Source organism: Hermetia illucens, chromosome 6, assembly GCF_905115235.1.
Source record: "Hermetia illucens chromosome 6, iHerIll2.2.curated.20191125, whole genome shotgun sequence".
Lineage (NCBI taxonomy): Eukaryota > Metazoa > Arthropoda > Insecta > Diptera > Stratiomyidae > Hermetia > Hermetia illucens.
Genome location: NC_051854.1, coordinates 76,633,462 through 76,656,309, shown reverse-complemented (window position 1 = coordinate 76,656,309; position 22,848 = coordinate 76,633,462). Strand labels below are relative to the sequence as shown.

The 22,848-nt window shown below is 44.6% G+C and overlaps 1 protein-coding gene across 1 annotated transcript in view; it reads left to right on the top strand.

Annotated features, from left to right (window-relative positions):
* Positions 1 to 2,605: 2,605 nt before the first annotated feature.
* LOC119659574 (mitochondrial glutamate carrier 1-like) overlaps positions 2,606 to 22,848 on the top strand; it is a 45,413-nt gene continuing 25,170 nt past the window's right edge. Inside the window, exons 1-2 of the mRNA XM_038067731.1 lie at positions 2,606 to 2,980; positions 11,685 to 11,738. Of these exons, the coding sequence (XP_037923659.1) occupies positions 11,686 to 11,738 (53 nt within the window). The 5' untranslated portion in view covers positions 2,606 to 2,980; position 11,685. The remainder of the gene's footprint in view (positions 2,981 to 11,684; positions 11,739 to 22,848) is intronic.

Sequence of the window (22,848 nt, the reverse complement as noted above, 5' to 3'; positions counted from 1 at the left end):
AGGGTAACTTCATACCTTCTACCAAACAGATTCGGGCTAAATTACCACCTGGTAAAGCTAGAAATATTTGCGAATACTTCCTTCAGACCTGTGCGGTGAATGAACCTCCATAAATGTTCTGGGGCAATGTCCAGCATTTGTGTAAAGCAGATTAATTCACCTGGGAGAATACTTAGCAGCACACACCAGACGGGAACACTTAAAAGGAGGAAACATCTTAAAATTCCTGTTGGTTATAAACTTGATCGTTAGTTAATAGTCTTCTTCTGGATACCGCAATAATTGCAGTCAACAGAGAACCTGGAGATGAAGCATCACCAAAAGATCTTCACAATCACCTGAAAAACGTTATCATAAATGCGGCCACAAACGTACTTGCCCCCGCCGCAAAGGGAGTCGAAACGGCTGGTTCGACGATGAATAGAAGCTAACAATGGAACGGGAGAATGCTGCATTCCGAGTTGTGTTACATTCTCAAAGAACGCGGGCACGCGCAAAGACCTATCATAAACTTTGTCAAACTGAGAAGCGATTTCACAGGCGGGAAAAGAAAGCCTTGGAGAACCAATGCAAAGTACAAGAAACAAGCGCGCCAGACGCGTTTTACCAAGCCGGATGAAGCCGTTTACATCTCAATGCTCATCCTGCCGAGACAAAGAGGGAAATATGATTTCCGACAGAATTGGTATCTTGGAGCGATGGGTTGAGTATTTTGATGAGCTACTGAACGACCAGAACATTGGCGCGTTGGAGGTCCCGCCAACTGAAGATGGCGGACACATACTGCCACCACCAAGTATAGAAGGAACAGTCCGTGCAATTCATCGGCTTAAAAATCATAAATCGCCAGGAGTCGATGGAATTACAGCCGAATCGATTCAATATGGAGGCGATCAATTACACTAAGCGATTCATCAACTGATTTCCAGGTGTGGGACAGCGAATCAATGCCTGACGAAATTGATAAGACTGACTACAAGGAGATGCCCTATGATGCATCCTTTTTAACCTGGCCCTAGAGAAAGTGATCCATGATGCTAAGGTAAATGCAAGGGGTACGATCCTTTTTAAGTGCACCCAACTACTGGCCTATGCTGACGACATCGACAACATGGGAAGAACGACCCGAGAAGTACAAACTGCCTTCATCCAGATCGAGCAGGCGGCGCGAGATCTTGGGCTGCACATCAATGAAGGCAAGACAAAATATATGAACAGCAATGATGATGAAATCCGCGTACGGTCGTTGGCACCCAACATAACCTATTTCAGCTTATAAAAGCTATTCCGCTCGAAACGTCTCCCCATAGGGTCAAAGTTCTTACTGTACGAGATAACAGTCCTCATCTATTCCTCGGAGACTTGAGTTCTTAGAAAAATTGCGAATTTTTGGCCCACTACATGAGGATGCATGATTCCGTAGTCTACATAACGAAAAAATCTATGACCGTCTGATTGTGGATAAAATCCGGCTCAATAAGTTACGATGAGCGGGTTACTTAATCCGTATGGATGAGGATAATCGAGCCCGAAAAGTCTATAAGGGCAATATCTATGGTAGAAAAAACAAACGAGGCAGACCCTGCCTGATATGGAGCGATGGGATAGGTCAGGACGCCAGATAGCTCATCTCTCGAGTCAATGCTATTAGCCAATGGAGAACTGCGCCGTGAAATTGCTTCACGCAACTGATGTTCTTTGTGGTCGACATATCAACGAACGTCTCAAATCTAAAATTTACCGCAATGTCGTTCCGTTTTGTCCCTCTCTATGCTTCTGAGTGTTGGCCGACTATAAAAGACAATAAACGGCGTCTTGCGGTAATGGAGACGAAGATGGAAGATGGTTGCGTTGGATTAGTGGCATGACACGTTTTGATCACATCCGAAATGAGGATGACTGGGATCAATATAAGGTTGCACCGATCGTGGAAAAATTGCGAGGAAGGCTTCTTTGATGGTATGGTCACGTAATTCGCGCTGACAACAATTCGCTTGCCAAGATTGGTCTGAACATCGAAGTCCATGGTGAACGACCGAAAGGCAGGCCGAAACAACGGTGGCTTGATACACTGGATGGGGATTTAAAAACCTCGCGATTGCATACAAATCAGCCATTTGATCAAATAAAATCACGACTCCGCTTGTAAACGGGACAAAGGTTAAAGAAAAAGAAGAACTACTTGGGATTAATTCAATCTCAGTGATCCTAGGAGTCAGATGCGAATATTTCGTTGTGCTTACGAAGAACAGCGATCTCCGTTTCTGGGAAACTATCGTACATTTCTACATACTATTCAAGAAAAGGACTAATTTGTTTTCTATTATAAACTTTGGACTAAATACACATAAATTAACATAAAATTTCTTAAAATGAAAGAAAGTATGATCTTACTCTACTTCTACTTCTCTACTTAAACAGGTTCAAAGTAGGCCTTCAATATTCGAATATTATTTAAGCTTTTGATCAATACAAATCTTTTTTAGTAACACATTTCAATGTTGAGAACAAATTTTACGGCAAATTAATTTTGATCAAATGGCTTTCTGTCCACCTAAATTTGCATAGACTGTTGTACCCGAACTCCCTGTTATCAGCAGACCACGCATCAGCTGTTCCCACCGTGGGTGATCCAATTGGAACGGAGTGGAACAAACTTTTCATTTCATTCGACCAAACGCAGTAATGTCAAACCAGCGAAACGTCAATGTGACAGTGCAGCAGTAGTTGCCCGAAGATTCGGTGAGGTGTTGTGGTGTTGCGCTTTCAGCCAGAAATTCTCAAAATTAACTCCGCCGTTCGCTGGCTTGTGTCGGTCGGGAAAGAATTTCTGAACGGTACGGCCAAGTTTTCGTGTTTTCGCGGCGCCCATTGAATCGTTTCGTTTAAGAAAGGATCATCGACGCAGCACCCGTTCTTATTTGGTCCTTATCGTCTGCAATCTTTCGTTGGCAGCTGAAGCAAAAGCAAAACTAAGCAGGTAAGCGGGGGGAGTACTCGTCGGTGGAATTCACCTTGCACATTCCACTTTCCCCATCGATTAGTGGCAGAGATTCCTCGCCAACTGAGTGTGAATCAATGCATTAATTAGGGTCCAGATGCGGATAGTCGGGTTGAAATGTACTAATTAGTGGTAGCGCCACGTTAGAGACGAGTGAGCTGGATGCCGGCAGAGGAACAACTTTCTGCAACGTTCGGGAAGTTTGCAGTTTCGTGAATTTACTTTGTAGGCTTCATTACATAACATACGGAGGCTACATGCTTCACAGTTGAGGCGGTAGCCATCCTTCGACAGATTGCATAAGGCTCGGGAGGATAATCGATTTTTACATCGAGTTCAAGCTCCTTCAAGAGCCGCCAACGCACCAACGACATCTCCCCTCATATTCTTATGAAGTGAAGCAAATTGAATAGCGAGCAAGTCGCAATCAACCTCCAATTCTTGAGTCGCTCAGAAACCGGAATGTTGCGGCAGTTCTTGGGCATTTAACTGAAAGACCGGCAGCTTCGGATTTAGATTATTTTTACAATTTTAATTGAGCTGGCTCGTGTGCGTAAAATCGTAAAGATATGGAGATGGAGATCTGATACGCTCTCTTTGGGGATGTTTTCTTGTACATATTTTACTTTAGGGGCTATTATCTAGCCAAAAAACGGGTTACCCTTTAAAAAAGGCGAGATAAACTCAAATCTATTAAAAATTCCTGCCATTTCTACCATTGGACCTATTTCAGTGTAGATCTTCACAACTTAAGCAGGTGGTTCCGTACAATTTGCCCCCTATTCACTCCTTTATGGAATATGAGGCATCCACACAGTTTCTAATTTCCCACTGCTATTTTTAAGATTTTGTAAGGGGGGCCATACATGTAAAAGGGGATCTAAAAATTGTTTCCATCGAATATAGTCATGTGGGGTATTGAATGGAAGGTCTCAATTAGTACTTTCCGAATCTGATATTAGTTTTGACGTGAATTGCAAAGTGCGCGAGTAAGGAGTCAAAATGTACAGACTTAAAGTGAGACAGGACTCATTTTCGGAAACTACCCAACCCAAAAATCCGAAACAAAATCAGGTCGCTTAGGTGAAATCTAGGCCTCAAAATATGTCGCATTCCGATATCTCTTATGCTCAAATAAGCTTACTAATAGTATATTACCAACATTTAGAAATTGACTGACTGACTAAATTTTGCACCGGCATAGAGGGCAGTATCGTGCATACGCATGTCATGAAAATCCAACAGTTCAAACTTATCAATTTCGTGCGAATTAACAGCATCCTAAGCCATACAAATAAGATGCTGACGTCATAATTAACGAGAATAATTGACATTCGAGTGAAATATTAAAAATTCATTCATCAAGACTACTTCTCCCCAGCCCTTTTTCAGGTTTTGTGTAAAACAAAAGCTTATCAGAATCAACTCGATGTCTGTCTGTTTGTCTATCTTTTTTTTTTCATCATTGGAATGTGAAAAAGTTCAACACCTACTGCTGACTCCTACAGTTATGTGAAACTCCTACTCACTAAAACCGCCTCCTTCTTCTTCCACTCTCCCCACGGGACTGCTATAACAATTGCATCGCGGGGCTGGATCAGTTCTTAACTGCGGCTCATTATTTTTCTCCCCCTTTCTTGCCTTCTTCGCAGTTCTTCATGCCATAGATGTTGATAAATCATCTTCACCTCAATTACCACTTGATTCCAAGCCTTCGTTGATTCCAACATAAACTCCACTATATTTTTTTAGGTGTTAACCGCATGTCTGCGATCGCCTCCGGCCTAGTTCGGGGCGGTGTAAACCTTGGGCACTCAAATACAACATGCTCCGCATTCACAGCCACGTTACCACATCTTAGGGAGTACGGTGACTCGCCGTGTCCAAATCGATGTAGGTAAGCGCGATAACCTCCATGTCCACTTAAAAACTGTGTTAGCTCGAAGCTTAGTTCCCCGGGCCACCCTTCAATCCATCTTCGAATATGTGGAATGATATGGTAGGTCCAACGGCCAGGTTGTGTCTCATTTCATCTCTTGCCATTCTGCGATGGATTCCCGCCGTACTAGTTGCCGTCAAAGTACAATAGACTCGCTGATTGTTTACATTTTGTCGTAGAGACACCGGCCTTCATTCGCCAAGATGTCTATGGCGATTGTCTCTGCCAGTACATATGCTGCTTCTCCTGATGTTGTTCGCTAAGCACTGCATACCCGGAGTGCACTTAATCGATACGCCATTCCTAGTTTTCCCCAGTTTGATTTGTTGCCCAAACTGAAGCTGTGTAAAGAAGCACGGAACTAAATACGGCTCAAAATATGACCATCAAAAAGTGTAACAGGTCTCGTTCTCAGAACATATCCAACCGAAAAATCTGAAAAAATCGCAGTGGTGCATCTCTACGAAATCCAAGCCTCAAAATAAATCCGGTTCCGACATCTACACAAATAAGGTTACTAGTAGTATATTTCTACATTTTAGAAATTTACCCGGCAACTCCCCCCCCCCCCCCCCCCCCCCCCAAATGTCCATTCTATTAGGTTGCTGCACATAAAATGGCCGATTTGGCAATCCAATGGAGTTAGTTGCGATTTTGCTGTATCAAACCACCACCAGTTGGCGCTGTTGGTGTCGGATAATGAAGTATAAATAGTCCTACACTTAATCAAGGACTCATTTCCCCACTCCACGGAAAGAATCCCACATCGTCCCAATCCTAAAAAAGAAACAACCTTCAGCTTCCCCGGGCAGCTACCGCTGCTCTCCCTCCTCAACGCGATATCGAAAATTTTCAAGCATGTCATCCACGATATCATGCTCCAAAACATCACCGACCAGACCATTATTCCCCCATTCCAGGCTGCCAACAGGCGTGGCCACGGCACCTCACACGCGCTGCTAGTCCTCAAAACTGACATCCTCTCCTAGATAAACAACAACGTCCCCACCACCGCTTGCCTCCTCGATATTCAAAAAGCCTTCGACGCGATCTGGCGCGGAGGCCTCACCTTCAAACTCTCCCACACATTCAAATCTATCCGACCCATACAGTCCTCCTGCAGGCATCCCCCAAGGCTCAGTTCTGTCAGCAACCCTATTTTCCCTATACACCGCCGATATCCCACTTCAGCACCCTACCAACTCCCCCCAAGCTGTCAAAACCATTCAATACGCTGACGACTTGATCGTCTACACCTCCTCCCAAAACCGCATTAATACCACGATCCTAATCCTCAACAAATTCCTCCGTTCCTAGAAACTTCTTCTCAGCGCAAATGGAACGTCTACGGGTGCGCGAAAGGAGGTTCTTCCGCCTGTCATTTTCCCAGTCCAATCTCCACTCCAACCAGGCCGTCTATGACGAGGTAAATTGCTCCCGCATAGACCAGATCCTCCTTACTTCACTAACCAAATTCCTCATTAAATGCCAAGCCCACGAAAATGACCTCATCTAGTTTTACTCCCACATACGCAGTATTAACACGAACCCCTCATGCCGGCACCATTCCCTCCCTACAGACCTCCTAACTCCTATCTCGACGGTAAACTGATTCTATTCAACCGCCCATCGACATCGCCCTGGCCTCGTTTACTCCATTGCCCAATAACACCACCGTCCCCTATATGTATCCTTCCTCCATCCTTTCAGGTATCCTAATAAGAGAGGTTTTCCCTGACTTTCCACTATAGCATAAGTCCTAAGATAAGATTAAGTCAAATGTTAGTCTCTAGGTAAAGTTAAGCTGTTAGAGATAAGTCTAGTATTAAGTCTAGTCATAATCTATGTGTAACCAAAGTAAAGAAGAATGTATTATCAAAAAAAGGAATCATTTCAGTTTTGACCTTCTTTATGATAACAGTGAATAAAGAGGAAAAGAGCCAAGAACGTGTAATTTTTCTGTATGAGTTCAAACTCGGTCACCAAGCAGCGGAGGCGGCCAGGAACATTATGTAACAGCGCATTTGGAGCTGATACGGTAAGGGACGAAAAATTCCGGTCAAGCGACGTAAACCTTCAAAGTGTGCCACCTGGACATCCAGAACCATCGATTGACAACGAGGAACTACATTTGCTATTCGAATCCGCCACACGTCAGTCTGTGAGGGACATTGCACAAAACTTAGCGTACGCTATTCGGCAGCTTCCCGGCACTTGGAACTACTTGATAAGGCGAAAAAGCTCGACAAATGGGTTCCGCATCCCTTACGGAGCAAAACATGGCACTTCGAATGGAAATTTGCAGTTCCTTACTCTCCCACAGCAGAAGCGATGCCTTTTTGCACAGAATAATGACATGTGAATATTGTACGACAATCGTCGCCGATCACCACAATGGCTAGATGCTGATGAGCCACCGAAGCATATGCCGGAAAAAAGCCTCCATCCGAAGAAGGTAGTGGGAACTGTTTGGTAGTCTACAGCTGAAGTTATCCACTATTCTTTTTTGGCACCTGGAGAAACCGCTAACAGAACTGAGCGATTTAAATATCTCGAGTCAATGCTATCAACCAATGGAGAACTGCGTTATGCTCTTCACATAGGAAAACACAAAACCTTTTATACCTGAAGCGTCGAGCTTCCGTTTTTGTCGACTTGTTTGTTTAGAATTTCACTTTCAATAATTTCATTATCATCGCACTTAACGCTGTGCAAGTGATAAGCCTACAGCAGCGGGGAATGAATATTCTTTTGTGTTTATTTGGAAAGGCGAACTTGCTTCGAATCGAATTGATTTTCACATATCTGCTCTGCAGGTCATCGCCCTTATCAATTACATATGTGTGGTCGCAGTTGCCTGGTTTAAGAATTAGAACCATTTAAAGTGTGAACAGTTCTCAATTATTTATAGATTTATGGCTCCGCACTAGTTTTAATCTTGTCTAGGTCAACAGAGCCGAAATTTCTTGATACACAGTGGTAGACAAAAGTATGAGAGCATTTTTGCTTTATAAATATCTTCACTCCGCCTTACAAATAAAAATTGTAATCATCATCATCATCCACGGCGCAACAACCGGTATCCGGTCTAGGCCTACCTTAATATTAAACTCCAGACATCTCGGTTTTGCGCCGAGATCCACAAATTCGATATCCCTAAAAGCTGTCTGGCGTCCTGACCTACGCCATCGCTCCATCTCAGGCAGGGTCTGCCTCGTCTTCTTTTTCTACTATAGATCTTGCCCTTATAGACTTTCCGGGCTGGATCAGCCCCATCCATACGGATTAAGTGACCCGCCGACCGTAACCAATTGAGCGGGATTTTATCCACAACAGACGGTCATTGTATCGCCCATAGGTTTCATCGTTATGTAGTATACGCAGAGAGTCGCCTCCATATTTATCCAATTCGGCTGTAATTTCATCGGCTCCTGACGACTTATGATTTTTTAGCCCATGAATTGCACGGACCGTTTCTCCTATACTTGGTGGTGGCAGTATTTCTCCGTCGTTCTGTTCTGGTTGTTCAGTAGTTCTTCAAAGTACTTAACCCATCACTCCAATATGCCCATTCTGTCGGAAATCAGATTTCCCTCTTTATCTCGGCAGGATCAACATCGAGATGTGTAAAGCTTCATTCTACTGACTTGTTGGTAAAGCTTGCGCGCCTGGTGCGGTTGCTCCCTGTACTTTTCGAGTTCACAGACCTGTTGGTTCTCCGAGGCTCCCTTTTTCCATCAGTGAATCGCTTCTCCGCTCGCCAGAGTTCGTGATAAGTATCTGTGCATGCCCGCGTTCAATGAGAATGGAACATTAATCGGTATACAGCATTCTTCCGTTCCGTTGCTAGCCTACATTTATGATAACGTTCTTTAGGTGATTTGAAGATCATTTGTTGATGCTTCATCTCCAGGATCTCTGTTGACTGCGATTAATGCACTCTTATAGGTATTGCGGAGGGCTGTGTTGTAGATAGCTTCAGTGTTAACTCTCACCTGATCGTCAGAGGGGATTCTGGGTGCGGTTGTTATTCGAGCTCGGAGCACCATGCCAACGAGATAGTGATCCGAGTCTATATTGGGCCCCCTATATGTTCTGACATTCATCAAGGCTGAGAAGTCGCGGTGTTCGATCAGCACATGGTCAATTTGGTTGAAAGTGGTCCCGTCTAGAAAGGCCCACATATGTTTGTGGACCGTGTTCCGCGCAAACCAGGTACTTCCAAGAATAATTTCATGTGACACTGCTAATAGAATAATCCGCAGTCCGTTATCATTTGTCTTTTAATGTAAGCTATGGGAGCCAATGCAGCAGGTTTCATTTTTTGGTTTACTAAGAAACCTACTCCAAGCACCCGACTCTTCTCCAGGAAACCGACCCCTGTCCAATGCATCTCTTGCAACGCTGTTACATCAGCCCTATATTGGGACAGGGTATCGGCTAGCTGCTTGGAAGCTCCATCTCTGTACAGAGAGCGCACGTTGCCGGGTTCGTCGTTGCAAACTCCATCCAATCCAGCAAGTTGTTTTCCATGTAGGGCTGTCAGCCCTACCCAACCCCCAACCGGAAGGACCAGTTGGAACAATTTGTTCCGTTTTTAGGCGCGGGAGACTTGCCTTCATCCTTCTCCGTCTGCAGCTTTTCGTTAAGGAAAAGCCATACTACCCTTTCATTTTTGTAATGAATTTTATTGAAAAAAAATATAAACTTCTCTACAGTGATAAAAACTCAATTTTTATACTCCGCAGTTTTTAATTGGCAAATAATCATTCGTATACATCGTAAAAAATCCAATCGTCCACTGCCGTATTTTTTGGGAAATTCGTACACGCGTAATAGCATTGACGTTAGGAAAAGATTCGATTCTGATGACGCTAGCGTTCAATACATTACTTGATGCATTTCACTGGGACGAAAGCAAAAAATATGAATCAATCCAATTTCTCGACAATGAAAAGAGGTTGGGACTAACTCTCAACTCCATTTAACCGATTGCTCCGTCGGCCTCGTGACTGTCACCCCGCTACCAACAGGTAGGCGAGCCTTTCAGGCGGGCGAATTTCATTGCGTGGTGAATTACATTGTTCTGGTGCGAAGCCCGTTAAACATATCGCACCTCCACAATACCTTAACACCAGATAATACTGGGTTTCAGCAATAAACCCGAGTCTTGGCCCGCCAACTTTAAGAGCGCAAATCAAATCTCACCCGCCGTGCACCCCTTTTCCTCGAAACCTCAGCCCGGTAGGCAAAAGGCTTTAACCTGGACACAGAGACGTTCTTGCGCCTGCCGTCGAAGCGAAGCCTAAAGAAGTGCTCCTCTCTGTTCAAAACTTCATGTGAACCCTCATATGGTGGTTGCAAGGACTTCCGGCGAACGAAGTCATGTGTGCAGACCAGTTCGCTTTGCAGTGAGCTATCTGCGGACCGTTTGACTCATGCAGCGTTCTCAGCGGGAAAGTGGCTGTTTCTGCCCAACAGTCACCTTCCGCTGCTCTCAACCTTCGCCTATAGAAGGAAATGCGGTCCAATAGTTCCTCCTGTTCCATAATCCCGTTTTTGACGCCTTTGCTGACGTTCCTCTGGAGAAACGTTGCCAACCGCATACGCTTCACTACTGCTGCGCATTTCCTGATGAACCTTAACTCTCCGACTCTAGCTAGGACGGTCGACTGCACTTGCACTCGGTTTTTGCCCGAATCCATCTGCTCAGGAATAGCGATTCTGACGACTTTCTTTCGGAACAAGGGCACTACAAATTATTGGAGTTGCCATCTCCTGACACGGTCAGTCACGCCACTTGATAAGGCTTCCTCTTTATTTGGGCGCCGCGGTGTCACATCGGGTATGTCAGCCCTTGCTGCCTATTTCGCTGATCGCTGCGGTGAACGACGTAATGCGCTCAGCTCTTCCTCCTTCCCTGTTGTTTCGTCGATTTTTTTTATTAATATATTTCTATTCTACATGGAAATCTCACCAGCGCATCGTGCGCAAGAGAGCGGGCCACAATAGTCAGGAACGTTTGTACCCTCGGGGACACAGCCCCTTCCCTGAGGCCTGACCTACTATTAGCTGATCCCGGAATGCACGTACAAATCAGCGTTCGATCGGGAAAACGCGATCTACTAACACCGGTTCACCGCGCACTAGCCGACCAGGGTCCCGAAGGAGCTGGCTCCTGATAAACGTCGCAACTACCACCTTAGCAGAGCTACACTCACGTCATCCCATCGACGGCTCCCAGTGTGTCCCGACGTGTACCGGTCATTCGCGGTTCGCTCTTCACCGAGAAGCTTTCTCGGGGCTACTACCTAGGACGCAAGTATACTGCCAGCTAGGGAGTCAGAACTACTTACTGGGGCACCTCGGGGACGTCACACTCCGTATCGTAAGCGACCCGTTAAAGGTTGCTGACGACCCCTGAGGAAATAGGTTTATAGCATCTATATATAAGGCTTCTTGGGTCTGAAGTTTGAGGTACCCAACTTTCACATGGGAAGCTTAGATTATCTGAAGTGTAACAGACAGGTGAAGTGATTAGATACGTTACTTAATGAGAGGAAAGGGTAGACAATTGACGAGTTAGGCCCCATGGAAGAAGATTGTTACTTATCGCATACATCACAGTGATCTGGGTCATCAAAGGGAGCAAGTCTATAGTTCATCAAATCTACACCACATACATTATACATTATTTCAAAGTGTCTCGATTGCATTCAAATAATTCGATTTTTTTCTTTTCAGGATGTCAGCTAAATCAGATCCACAAAAACCACCACAGCCTCCCAAGCAATTTGCGTAAGTATTTTACTATTTAAAATAAAAATTTCATCGTCAGAAAAACATAATAACCTTCATGCAATCCAATGAATCGCTCTTACATAATGTTGGAACGAATAGTACGTGCATTATCTAAAAACAAAACATTAAACAGTCTCATTTGTTTCCAAGCCACCGATAATGGTGTAGTTACTATTTCGAACAAAGTAATTTATCATCCACCCCACTTGTTGCGAACTAAGCACACGTTGTTTTATGGGGGCTGCTTATCGACAAACGATTTGATTATAACATAATTAATTTATGCTTCAATCGATTAGGGCACTCCACATATGCCTCTAACCTTGTTATGTCAAGTATTGTGAGAAATTGAACTTAATTAAATGATGGAAACTGAACAATTCACTTAAACTATTTAGATTTCGATGAAACACTTTCCACCACTTCAATTCACCTTGATGACCTCGCAAAGGACGCTTTTCATGAAGATAGATTTTTTTAACATGCTGGCATGTGACCATGTCTCGCACATCTTGGTCTCGAACTCCACAATCGTATGGCCCCAAAATTACTCGTCGATTTCTTGGCACCAGTTGCCAAATTCTCAGTGCGATAATGAAAATAAATAAGAAAGTCATGCCACGCACACGACCATGGCTTTTTTCTGTCATTGGGTGATGATTAGATTAACGAAATAGTTACGCTAGAGTTAAATCTTTCGGCAGGATATCTCCTGGTTTTTTTATTTCTCCCAATCAACTTTCATACAAATTAGGACTCCTTCAACGCTGCTGGGCTGCTTATTTGAGCTAGAATTTGCACGGGTTCCAAGCGATGTTGGAATACTAAACTATAATATTTGCCTACTACCTATTATTTACCTTATGGGTGATTTGTCGAGACATTAGCTAATGTTTTGCCTTTGCGCATATCTCGGTTCACCGTCAGATATTGAATTTTTTTTTGGAGTAGGGTAGGTGAATGTATTTACGCACACAGTGTTGGACTCCCCATCGTCAGAGAGCTAGCCTGGAACCGTTTGTCACATTACTTCGGGCTAGTCCCCGAACTCTCCCGCCTTGCGAAGCCTTCAAATCAGAAAATTCCTTTCACCAATGGGAGGGGACAGGAGGAAGGGAACTGTCAGTTTAAGGAACCCCCTGCTATCCGGCTCCTCCACCGGTCGAGCTCTATCTTTTTAGCAACGAGCAGGACCCGAACGTAATGGGCAACACGGCTCCACCTGTCAGCACCCCCCAGCATCTCTCCGACAATGTTGTCTGGAGAGAGATCCCCTGTGTTTAAATAGAGCTGCTGACGAACCCAATCCCACCCTCCACAAGAAAAAACGTGTGATGGCCGTTGTCCACAACTCCATTGCAAAACACACAATCCGAAGATCGCGCTTTTCCAATCTAGTGCAGGTAAGACTGAAAACCTCCATGCCCATTTAAAAATTGGGTAAGGAAATAGCCAGTCTCACCATGCTTCCTATTCAGCCATGCACCTAAGTTACCGATGACCCGCGCAGTCCATTTGCCCCTAGTTTCATTTTACCAAGAGAGCTGCCTAGGGTGCGTTGCCATTCTTCACGAGCAACAAATACCCTTGGCTCATTTCCCTTGCACTTGTATATGGCTTGACGCTCCTTAGCAAGAAGGGCAACAGGGACCACTCCCGCGATCACCATCACGGCTGGTTCAGAGACAGTGCGGTACCAGACGTCACCCAGAAACTCCCCGTCTCTGTACTTGTGCGAGACGTTTACGATATACCTCCTGGCCAAAAGCGTCAGCCCATACCTCTGCACCGTAGAGCAGGACAGACTGTGTTAAACTCATCAGGAGATGTCGCCTGCTAGACCTAGGATCCCCAATGTATGCCATCAACCTACTTAACGCCGAAATTCCAGCTGCACCTTTGTTCGGTGCTGATTTGACTTGCTCAAAAAAGCTTATCTTTGAGTCAAAAGTCAGCCCGAGGTACGTTACCCCTGGTTTTGACTCGATTATCGACTCGCCGAGCGATATAGGATGCAGGGTCGGAATTCTCTTTTTAGTCAGGATGACTACTTCGGTTTTTTGTCAGTGCAAGGTTGAAACCGTGAGTAGTAAGCAACAAGCGCCGCGACATCATCTGCATAGCCGACCAGGCGCGACTCTTCTGGCAAGTCGAGTTTAAGTAGATAGGTAGGTAGGTATCAGTGGCCGCTCCGAGGAGAATTAGTGCTTTGGTGCGTCGTTTTGATGCCACAAACTCGTAAGATCTTGACTGTTATTATGGGAGCCGGGAGACAGAGTCCAGCCGGCTCGGATCTTCAGAGCCAGCCCGTAGTATTCACGAAGGAAAGCAGCTCTCCCACTCTGCAGCTAGAAATCTCTCTGAGGTCCCAGTATCCCCAGCCTGCCTCTAGCCAGAGCTGGGCAATCGCAGAGAAAGTGCATAAGGGTTTCCCTTCCTTCTCCACAGCTTCGACAATGTGAGTTGTAGGGTATGCCGAACCTAGCGTCATGGTCCCCTATGGGCCAGTGCCCCGTGCAAACTGCCGTAATCTTGAATACATTTGCACGCGTCTGGCACAGGAGCTCTCGTGATCGGGCTATGTTATAAGCGGGCCAAATTCTTCTTGACTTGGCACAGCTTGTAAGCCTTCGCCATCTCAGGCCGAGTTTAAGTAGACTATTATAGGTAGCGTTCCAGAGGTCCGGCCCCAGGATGGATCCCTGTGCTACCTCCGACGTGACCTCCATCCTCCTATGACCCTCTAGTGTTTCATAGAGCAGGGAGCAGTTCCTCAGACAGTCCCTTAATATCTGTAAGAGATAGTTCAGCACGTGAAAAGTATTGTCTAGTGTGCCTAGAACCACTTGGTATAATTGGTCGCCTCCATATTTACCCAATTCGGCTGTAATTTCATCGGCTCCTGGCGCCTTACGATTTTTAAGTCGATGAATTGCACGGACTCTTTCTCCTATACTTGCTGGTGACAGTATTTGTCCGTCGTGTTCAGTTGGCAGGACCTCAAACTCGCCGATGTTCTGATTGTTCAGTAGTTCATCAAAGTACTCAACCGCTCAATCGCTCCAATATGTCCATTCTGTCGCAAATCAGATTTCCTTCTTTCCCTCTTTGTTTCGGCAGTATGAACATCCAGGTGTGCAAGGCTTCATCTTGCTAACTTGTTGGTAAAACTAGCGCGTCTGTTGCGGTTGCTCCCTGTACTTTTCTAGTTCACAGGCTTGTTAGTTCTCCCAGGCTTTTTCCGTCTGTGAAATCGCTCCTCCGCTCGACGGAGTTCGTGGCAAGTCTCTGACCGTGCCTGCGTCCTTTGAGAATGCAGCATTACTTGGTATGCAGCATTCTTCCGTTCCGTAACTAGCTTACATTCATCGTGAAACCAGCCGTCCGACTCGTTTTGCTGCTGGGGCCAAGTATATGTTTGTGGCCCTATTTTTGATGACGTTCTTCAGGTGATTGTGAAGATTATTTGTTGATGCTTCATCTCCAGGATCTCTGTTGATTGCGGTTATTGCGGCATCCATTTCCCCCTTATACGTGTTGCGGAGGGCTGTGGTGTAGATGGCGTCAGTACTAACTCTCACCTGATTGTCAAAGGGGATTCTAGGTGGTGCTGTTATTCGAGCTCAGAGCACCATGCCAACGAGATAGTGATTCGAGTCTATATTGGCCCGCCTATATGTTCTGACATTCATCAAGGCTGGAGAAATGGTTGAAAATGGTCCCATCTAGAGAGGCCCACGTTTATTTGTGGACCGCTTTCCGCGCAAACCAGATACTTCCAACAACCATTTCATATGACACTGCTTATTGAATAATCCGCAGTCTGTTATCATTTGTGGCTTCGTAACAAGTTGTTTTCCGTGTAGAGTTGTCAGCCCTACCCAATCCAGAACCTGGAGGACCAGTACCAACTGGTTTGGTTTGTTCCATTTTTAGGCGCGGGAGATTCACCTTCATCCTTCTCCGTCTGCAGTTTTTCATTAAGAAAGAGCTCCCGACGGTCACTACGTTGAGGTGGCGATGGAGTTTGGTAGTAGAGCTGTTGGGGTTGGTTCAGCAGGCGCTTCACAGGCTTTATGCTCCATCGTGGTACCCCTCTACGTTTCGCCCTGGAACTTATATTACAATCGTGTAATGAAAAAATCACGCCCTTTTCTAATTATGATCCACTTTTTCGAACTCGAACAAAGTGGTATATAAACCCATGTCATCGGGAACATCAGAGGGAGAACCGAAGTATCAAAAGCCCGGCTTCTCTTCCGAACTGGCTAGCAAGTGATAAACAATCTTGATTGTCAATTTGCTGTGGTGAGAAACGAGCTATCTTGATTGATGCTACAATTTCCTGGTTCATTACAAAACCTTGAATTTTTTTCACTTCTCTATCCTATCCCTGGGCTGCTACACCGCTCCTCAATGTTAACCAGAAATTTCCGTGGGATCAAAAGAATTGAACCCATTGTTTTTATCATTTCACTATATTGCCCATGAAATGAACGATTCCATTTCAAACCGAATTCCAAAATTGTAATATTCGACCTTGGCGATCTATCACTATAATTTTCAATCCCCCTATAGAGAACAACATTGGCATTTCTCAATCTTAATGTGCGTCACGTAGAAAGTTATTTTCTAATCCCAAAAAAAAATCTTGCAATCGCAATGAACTTCGGCGCCCATATTTTGCTCAGATGCTGATAAGCTTTGTTAATTTGATTTATCAGTGACACAAAATGGGTTCATTCGTCTGGCTCAGTTCATCCGTCGTTTTGCCTCGATTGTGTTAATCAGGTCGGGTGGTCAGCCAATAGATTGTTTTCACTCTTATCATCAGTGGATGGAATAGAATAAAAACAAAGCGAATTTGCTAATCTTATCACGATAAGCTTATCACATTATTCGGCCGGTTACAATATGTACTATGTCGAAGATTAAATTACATACTCCTTGGCGTAATCATTCATTAAGGATTGCTGACTGTCGCTCGCACTTGATTGCTCGCTTATCTGATTAATATTCCCATATTGATTTGTTTGCTGCGTTGTAAATAATTGGAAGGGAGTTGACCTATAAAGTTCCAATTTTTTGTTGAAATGCAACCCCGATTAGACGCAAAAGCCCCATCGAATAACGAAACGTGCCTTCCAGCTTTTCAATCTACTGAATTCTCCCAAAACGAATATTTTGGTTGATTCAAATTGATTATTCTTACATAGATGATATCGTTGTGTTACAAGAGTAGCACCCTATCTTCTCCCACCGCCCGAGCCATATTTTTTTAAGTATCTAAACGCACTATTCCGTGCAAATAACAGTCGAGATAACTTTTTGTAGTTGCAGACGAGCACATTAAAACAATAAAATTTCTCAAAACCATGAATTAGCGAAAAGCCAATAGCGTTCACAGCCTCAACTTGTTAATAAACTTCTAATTTATTCTGCCAACAAAGAGCCAACGATCTCCGAGGCAAGTTTTTCGTCACAAGTAAGCACTTCTATCAGCAATAATCTGCTTACGAATTGAATAAAAACTATTAGTCTCTTCTCGTTTGCTCCATTTTCTATTAATAAATTGTTTTTTCCACTAAGCCCGGTTACCGAGCACCAGAACAACGTCGATTTCACACATATATACATATTGGACAATCATAAATGAATGTGCACACAATCATTTCATTCGACAATTCTAAAAGCTTATTTTGGCTCATATCTTAAGCTGGTACCTGTAAAATATTGCATAACACATTGGATCAAGAGGTGTTAATCAATTACGATAATATTTTCACTTCTAAGTTTCTTTAATGCCAAAGATATATTACCGCAATTAACACGTAAAGCTGATATGGTCATTTGTTTGCGGTAGCCAGGAAAATTCTTATTGACTCGGATTTGTCTTATAGACCACGATTTGATTTGTAAATATGCAGTCCCCTGCCTTGCGTTATCAGTATCGATTGTCCCTGATATCAGTCGTCAGTGACCTACTAGGTAGGTATCAGTGGACACTCCGAGGACCTAAATTGGAGCTGTGGTACGCCGTTTTAATGCCACAAACTCCTAAGATCATGACTGCTGTTATAAGAGTAAGGATGCAGACCCGTAGCATTCACGAAAAAAAAAAAGCTCTCTAAGTTCCTCAAAGAACGGTTTACCTAGTGTCCCTAGCCTGGCACTAGCTAGAGCTGGGCAATCGCGAAGGAACTGTTTGAAAGTTTCTCCCTCTTTTCCATAGCTTCGACAGTGTGAATCGTAGGGTATGCCAAGTCTGGCGGCATGGTCCCCTATAGGCGTCTAGCACAAGGACTCTCGCAATGGGTTTTGTTATGTCCGGGCCGAACCCTCCTTGACACAGGTGATAAACCTTCGCCATCTGAGATCCGCGGCTTTTAAGTAGTGCGAGTAGATTCCACCCTTGACAGTTGCAAGCAAGAGACAGACTGTACCCGCCGAGGGACTGACAATAGTGGCCCCTCCTGGCCAGTCCGTCAATCCCACTCATTCTTATTCGATACGTATTCGCGATATGTCTAGCAAAAAGTTTTTAGAAATTAAAATTCAACACCGTCTCCGTCACTAGTTGAAATTTTTATTAAGCAAAAGCCGTCGTTCTTCTCTATGCTCCTAAGAACGAGAACCCAGAGAACAGTGCCGCCCAGACTATTCAGCGCATTTCTGCACCAGGCTGAAGGATCTCGCAACTGAGTACGAGGCTTCAATGCCCGCCTGGCTGTCGATCAGAATGGCTATATTACGCTTAGGGCTCGGATCATGCCTCAGCCATCGCCAATACCTCCGCTTGGAATATACTAGGGAGGCCTGTGAGACCGTAGAACTCGGATACATTGTATGTATTCGAAAAAAACTCCTGCACCGACTCCATAGCCATCATTAATCCGTCGGCGAAAATGCTATGGTATGCAAGGCTATACCGCCGCCGGAAACACCGCCGGTCTTCCACTCTGCACTCTCTGCAGTACGATCGTAGGGCTTCGCTATCGATGATCCGGACTCACGTAGTCTGACAGCGCTGCACGTTACAACCTATTCAGTGTTTTGGGGTCTAGAGGAAAGAGGCACCGGAGTGCATTGAGAGCATCTGCCGGGCAGGACTGCAGAGCACAGTAGCACCTACACACGCGGTTCTTTGAATCCTATTACGCTACATTCGATTCTACTTTTCTCTCAAAGCCTACCACCAATGCAATAGAGCCATACGTTAAGATGGGAAGTAACATGGCTATATACATCCAAAGAACCATGGTCAGCCGCAGACCCCATTTTTTGCAAAGGTCATCTTGCAGACATAGAAGACTATACAGGCCTTCTCAACCCGCAGTTCTATGTTCAATCTACAATTTAGCTTCGGATTCAGAATTACACCCAAATACGTTGCATTGGAGAAAAGAACTAATTTTTGTTCATTGAGTCACGAGAGGTGGAATCCGGGTACGTCTTGGTGGTGAATAGCATCAGTTCCGTTTTGGTTGGATTTATGCCAAGTTCGCATCTTGCGACCCACATAATGGAAAGAAACGTCCCTGACACCAATATAACCAAGTCGTTGCCATACGCCACCACCTTCATCCTGCTCCTGTCCAATATTCACAAAATTCCGTCCATCACTATCAACCAGAGCACCGGAGAGATAGTGCTATCCTGGGGAGTGCCTCTGCTCACAGATCTAGTCCCAGATCCAACTGGATTATCCTGGTTCTTAGCATGGATATTATCCAATGCGTAAGATATCCGTCCAATCCAATACTGGTCAAAGATTCCTTGATGGCATTCGTACTAACGTTTTTAAATGCTCCCTCCATATCCAGGAAAACAGCTAAAGTATACTGCTTGTACTGCAGTAACTTCTCAACCGTGCAAATTACCTCTTCGAGCGCGGTATCTCTTTATTTGCCTTTTAGGTAGGCATGCTGGGACTTAGAGATTGGCGTTCCCTCCATACTCGCCTTTAAGTGAATGTACAGGGCGCGTTCTAGGGTCTTCAACACGAAAGGGATGAGGCTAATTGGTCGAAAGTCCTTCGCGGACTCATGGCCGCACCTGTTCGCTTTCAGCATGAAAACTACTCATGCGCGTCTCCAGGGCTGTGGTACACATCCCAAAGGGATGCAGCTCGAGTAAATTTCCAAAGTCACGACACAACCCTTTCTTGGTGTTTCTGTAGCATGACTGGCATTATGCCCTCTGGGCGGAGTAGCTGTTTATAACCCAACTGATTTTATCCTCAGTAATTACTGATTTCATAATCTCGCACGGCTGAAGCGCCTGCATTCCTTCCAAGCAAGTCTTTGATTCACAGTAGCTCCAGGTTTCACCAGAAAATTCCGTCCAGGAGCTTTCCAACTGTTTAAAAAAGGATGGGCTGCTATGTTTGTTGGACAAAATCGTACTTACTTATGCTGGTGTTTTCAATGTTCTGATAATAATCCAACCACGACCGTCTCTTGGTAGTCTTGATAGCCAACTTCTGTACTTCTTCAGCAGTCCTTGTATGGTTGCCAATATATGTGCCTGTCGCAAATGTTGAAGATTTCCATAGTCAACTTCCTGAGTCTGGACAGATCTTCATCCCATCCCGGTGGTGTCGTCTTTTTGCTGTATTTAGCAGAGCACGAGACATTAAAGACGGTTTCGAATGCCTTTTCCAGAGCCCCGACCTTTCACTCCAGCTTGTCTGCCGCGCCAATCGTACCAATTTGCGCACCGGGGAGTTAGATCTTAATAACTTGACCAAATTTCTTCTAATCGATCCTCCTAGGGTTTCTGAAAGGTTTGGACACCTTTGCGCCGAGATCTAGACTGAAAAGTATTCAACTGTGATCTGAGAAGACACTCCCCAATTCTCCACCCCCTCCAAACCGTCGCCGTTCTCCGCGCTGTGAAAATGGGAGGTTGGTGTACTGCCCCGGTTACACACTGATCGATTTGTAATAATAATAAAATCAAAAAATAATTCACATTCACAGCTCGTTGGCGGCGACTGGATCCACGTCGTCATTCGGTTTCGCGGAGCGGAACAGTTTCACTATTGTACTCACTCCGAACCACACTTTGTAGTCTGCCTTTTCCAGTGTCTCCAGGCACTCTCCGTTTATAGGGAGCGGAAAAGGTTAGCTGTTCGCCTGGGGTTCTTGGTCCTTGATAACTACTCACTCGTCCATGGGAATCCTGAGGTTTTGTAGGCACTGGGATTAGAAGCCCTTGAACTTATCCATGCGGATCTTCGGCAGCCAGTTGCGAGCGATCGGTGTCCTAAGGATCTCTTGGAAAGGATGACTTTGAGCTTTTCACTCTCCCACAAATTGAAAAAGTTCCTGGATTATTTGTCCTCGCATGTTATAACGTAGAACCCGCGGACCATCTGAGAGGAATCAAAGCAGGGGATAAATCGGCAAGCGAGAAAGGTGTATGAGAAAATCTACGTTATAAGAACCTTAATAGGCGTTTTAACCGGACGCTGCTCCTTTAACTACCACATAAAAAAACGGGATGGTGGTCTCGACTTCTTCTTTTTCTTTAGCCTTTCTCCTGTTCAGAAGCGTAGTCGTCTTGCCGTTATTGGTTACACCGCTTTGCTCTGCAATTTTCCTGATCTGAATGCACTCGCCATCTACCGTAGGATGGTGCGATGCGATGTTTCCAGCGATTAATTATTTGAAAAAATAAAAAAACTTGTTTTTTCTTATTTGCTAGTGTTGATATTTTTGAAAATACCGATATTTCGGGAACCACTTATTCTCTTCATCAGCGCTAACAAGTAACCTCGCGGCATAACAGTGTTGCTATTTTTATATTTGCAAATACCGATATTTCGGGAACCACCTTCATCAGCGCTAACAAGTAACTTGTTGTGGAATTCGTAAAAGTACGACCCTGTTTTCTAAGAAAGTCCTGCTTGGCCGACTGATCCTTATTAAGGACTCTCCACAGCCTGAAAATCTCCATTTCATCTTCCAGTTCCTCACAGTATGCTCTAAAAGTGTTCACGTTGTGAGTTCCGGAAGTTTAGGCACTCTTCATCTTTATTGCTTTTGCAAGCACAATTTAGGAGTTGTCTGGTTAATTGTCTTTGCAGTTCTCGATTCCACCATTGAACCGTTTTACCCGTTGGCCTCAGGAAATAGGACAAGCCTCTTCAAAAAAAAGTACTCTAAAAGTGTGCGATTCAGAGTTTCCAATTGATCTTTTATCGCCAAAGGAGTCCTTAGTCGCCTAGGGAGCTCAACTTTGCCGCCAAGAAGTTCATTGAACTTTGTCAAATTCGTTTTCCTAGGATTCCGTCTTTGTATGACAGGCTGTTCGTCAGTAATAGTTAGACTAAATTCTAAGTAACGGTGATCTGAGAGTGAGACTTCATCTAGTACTCGCCAGTTTCTAAGCAACTCTAACAACTTTGAAGTGCAGATTGTTAGGTCAATTATTTCACTTCTTCTTCTGGGCCCACGAACGTAGAGCGCACCCTACTTTCGTGATCATCAGACCAGCTGAAGTGATAAAGTCAAACAGCGTCTCTCCCTTAGGATTGCATTTGCTACTGCCTCAACAAATATGCTGAATGTTCGCATCACAACCTATTAGAAGCTCTAGGCCACTTGATTCTGCATGCACTACCAGATACCTTAGTTCTTGCGTTTGTGGAAGACACAAAGAATCGTAGGGTAAGTAAAGAGCACCATACCATTAACCAGGTATTGTGAGTTGACCGCAACAAGGTCCTGGGAACAGAATTCTGTGACCTCTAACAATTTTGGCATCAGAACACAGGCCCTCGATCTCGATGATTTTTCATCGAAGAAGACCCTTGACTTATCCAATACCACAGATTCTTTTAAAAAGAAACCATGGCTCTTAAACCAGAAATATATAAGGACAGTCCTGCAACTTTGCCAGCCTTGCCGCCAGTAGATAGGAAGAAGCTTTGTCATGCTACAAGTTAATTTGACTAACTCGTACGTTTGTAGTCATAAGTGCAGTCTAATATGAAAACCGCCGCTAAATGAAAAGTCTGCTGCGTTCAGGGTGGATCTCACTGGGGTTATCAGCTTGTCCTCACCTTCCGCCAAAAGTTCCGCTTTTTTTCGTTCGATTTCTC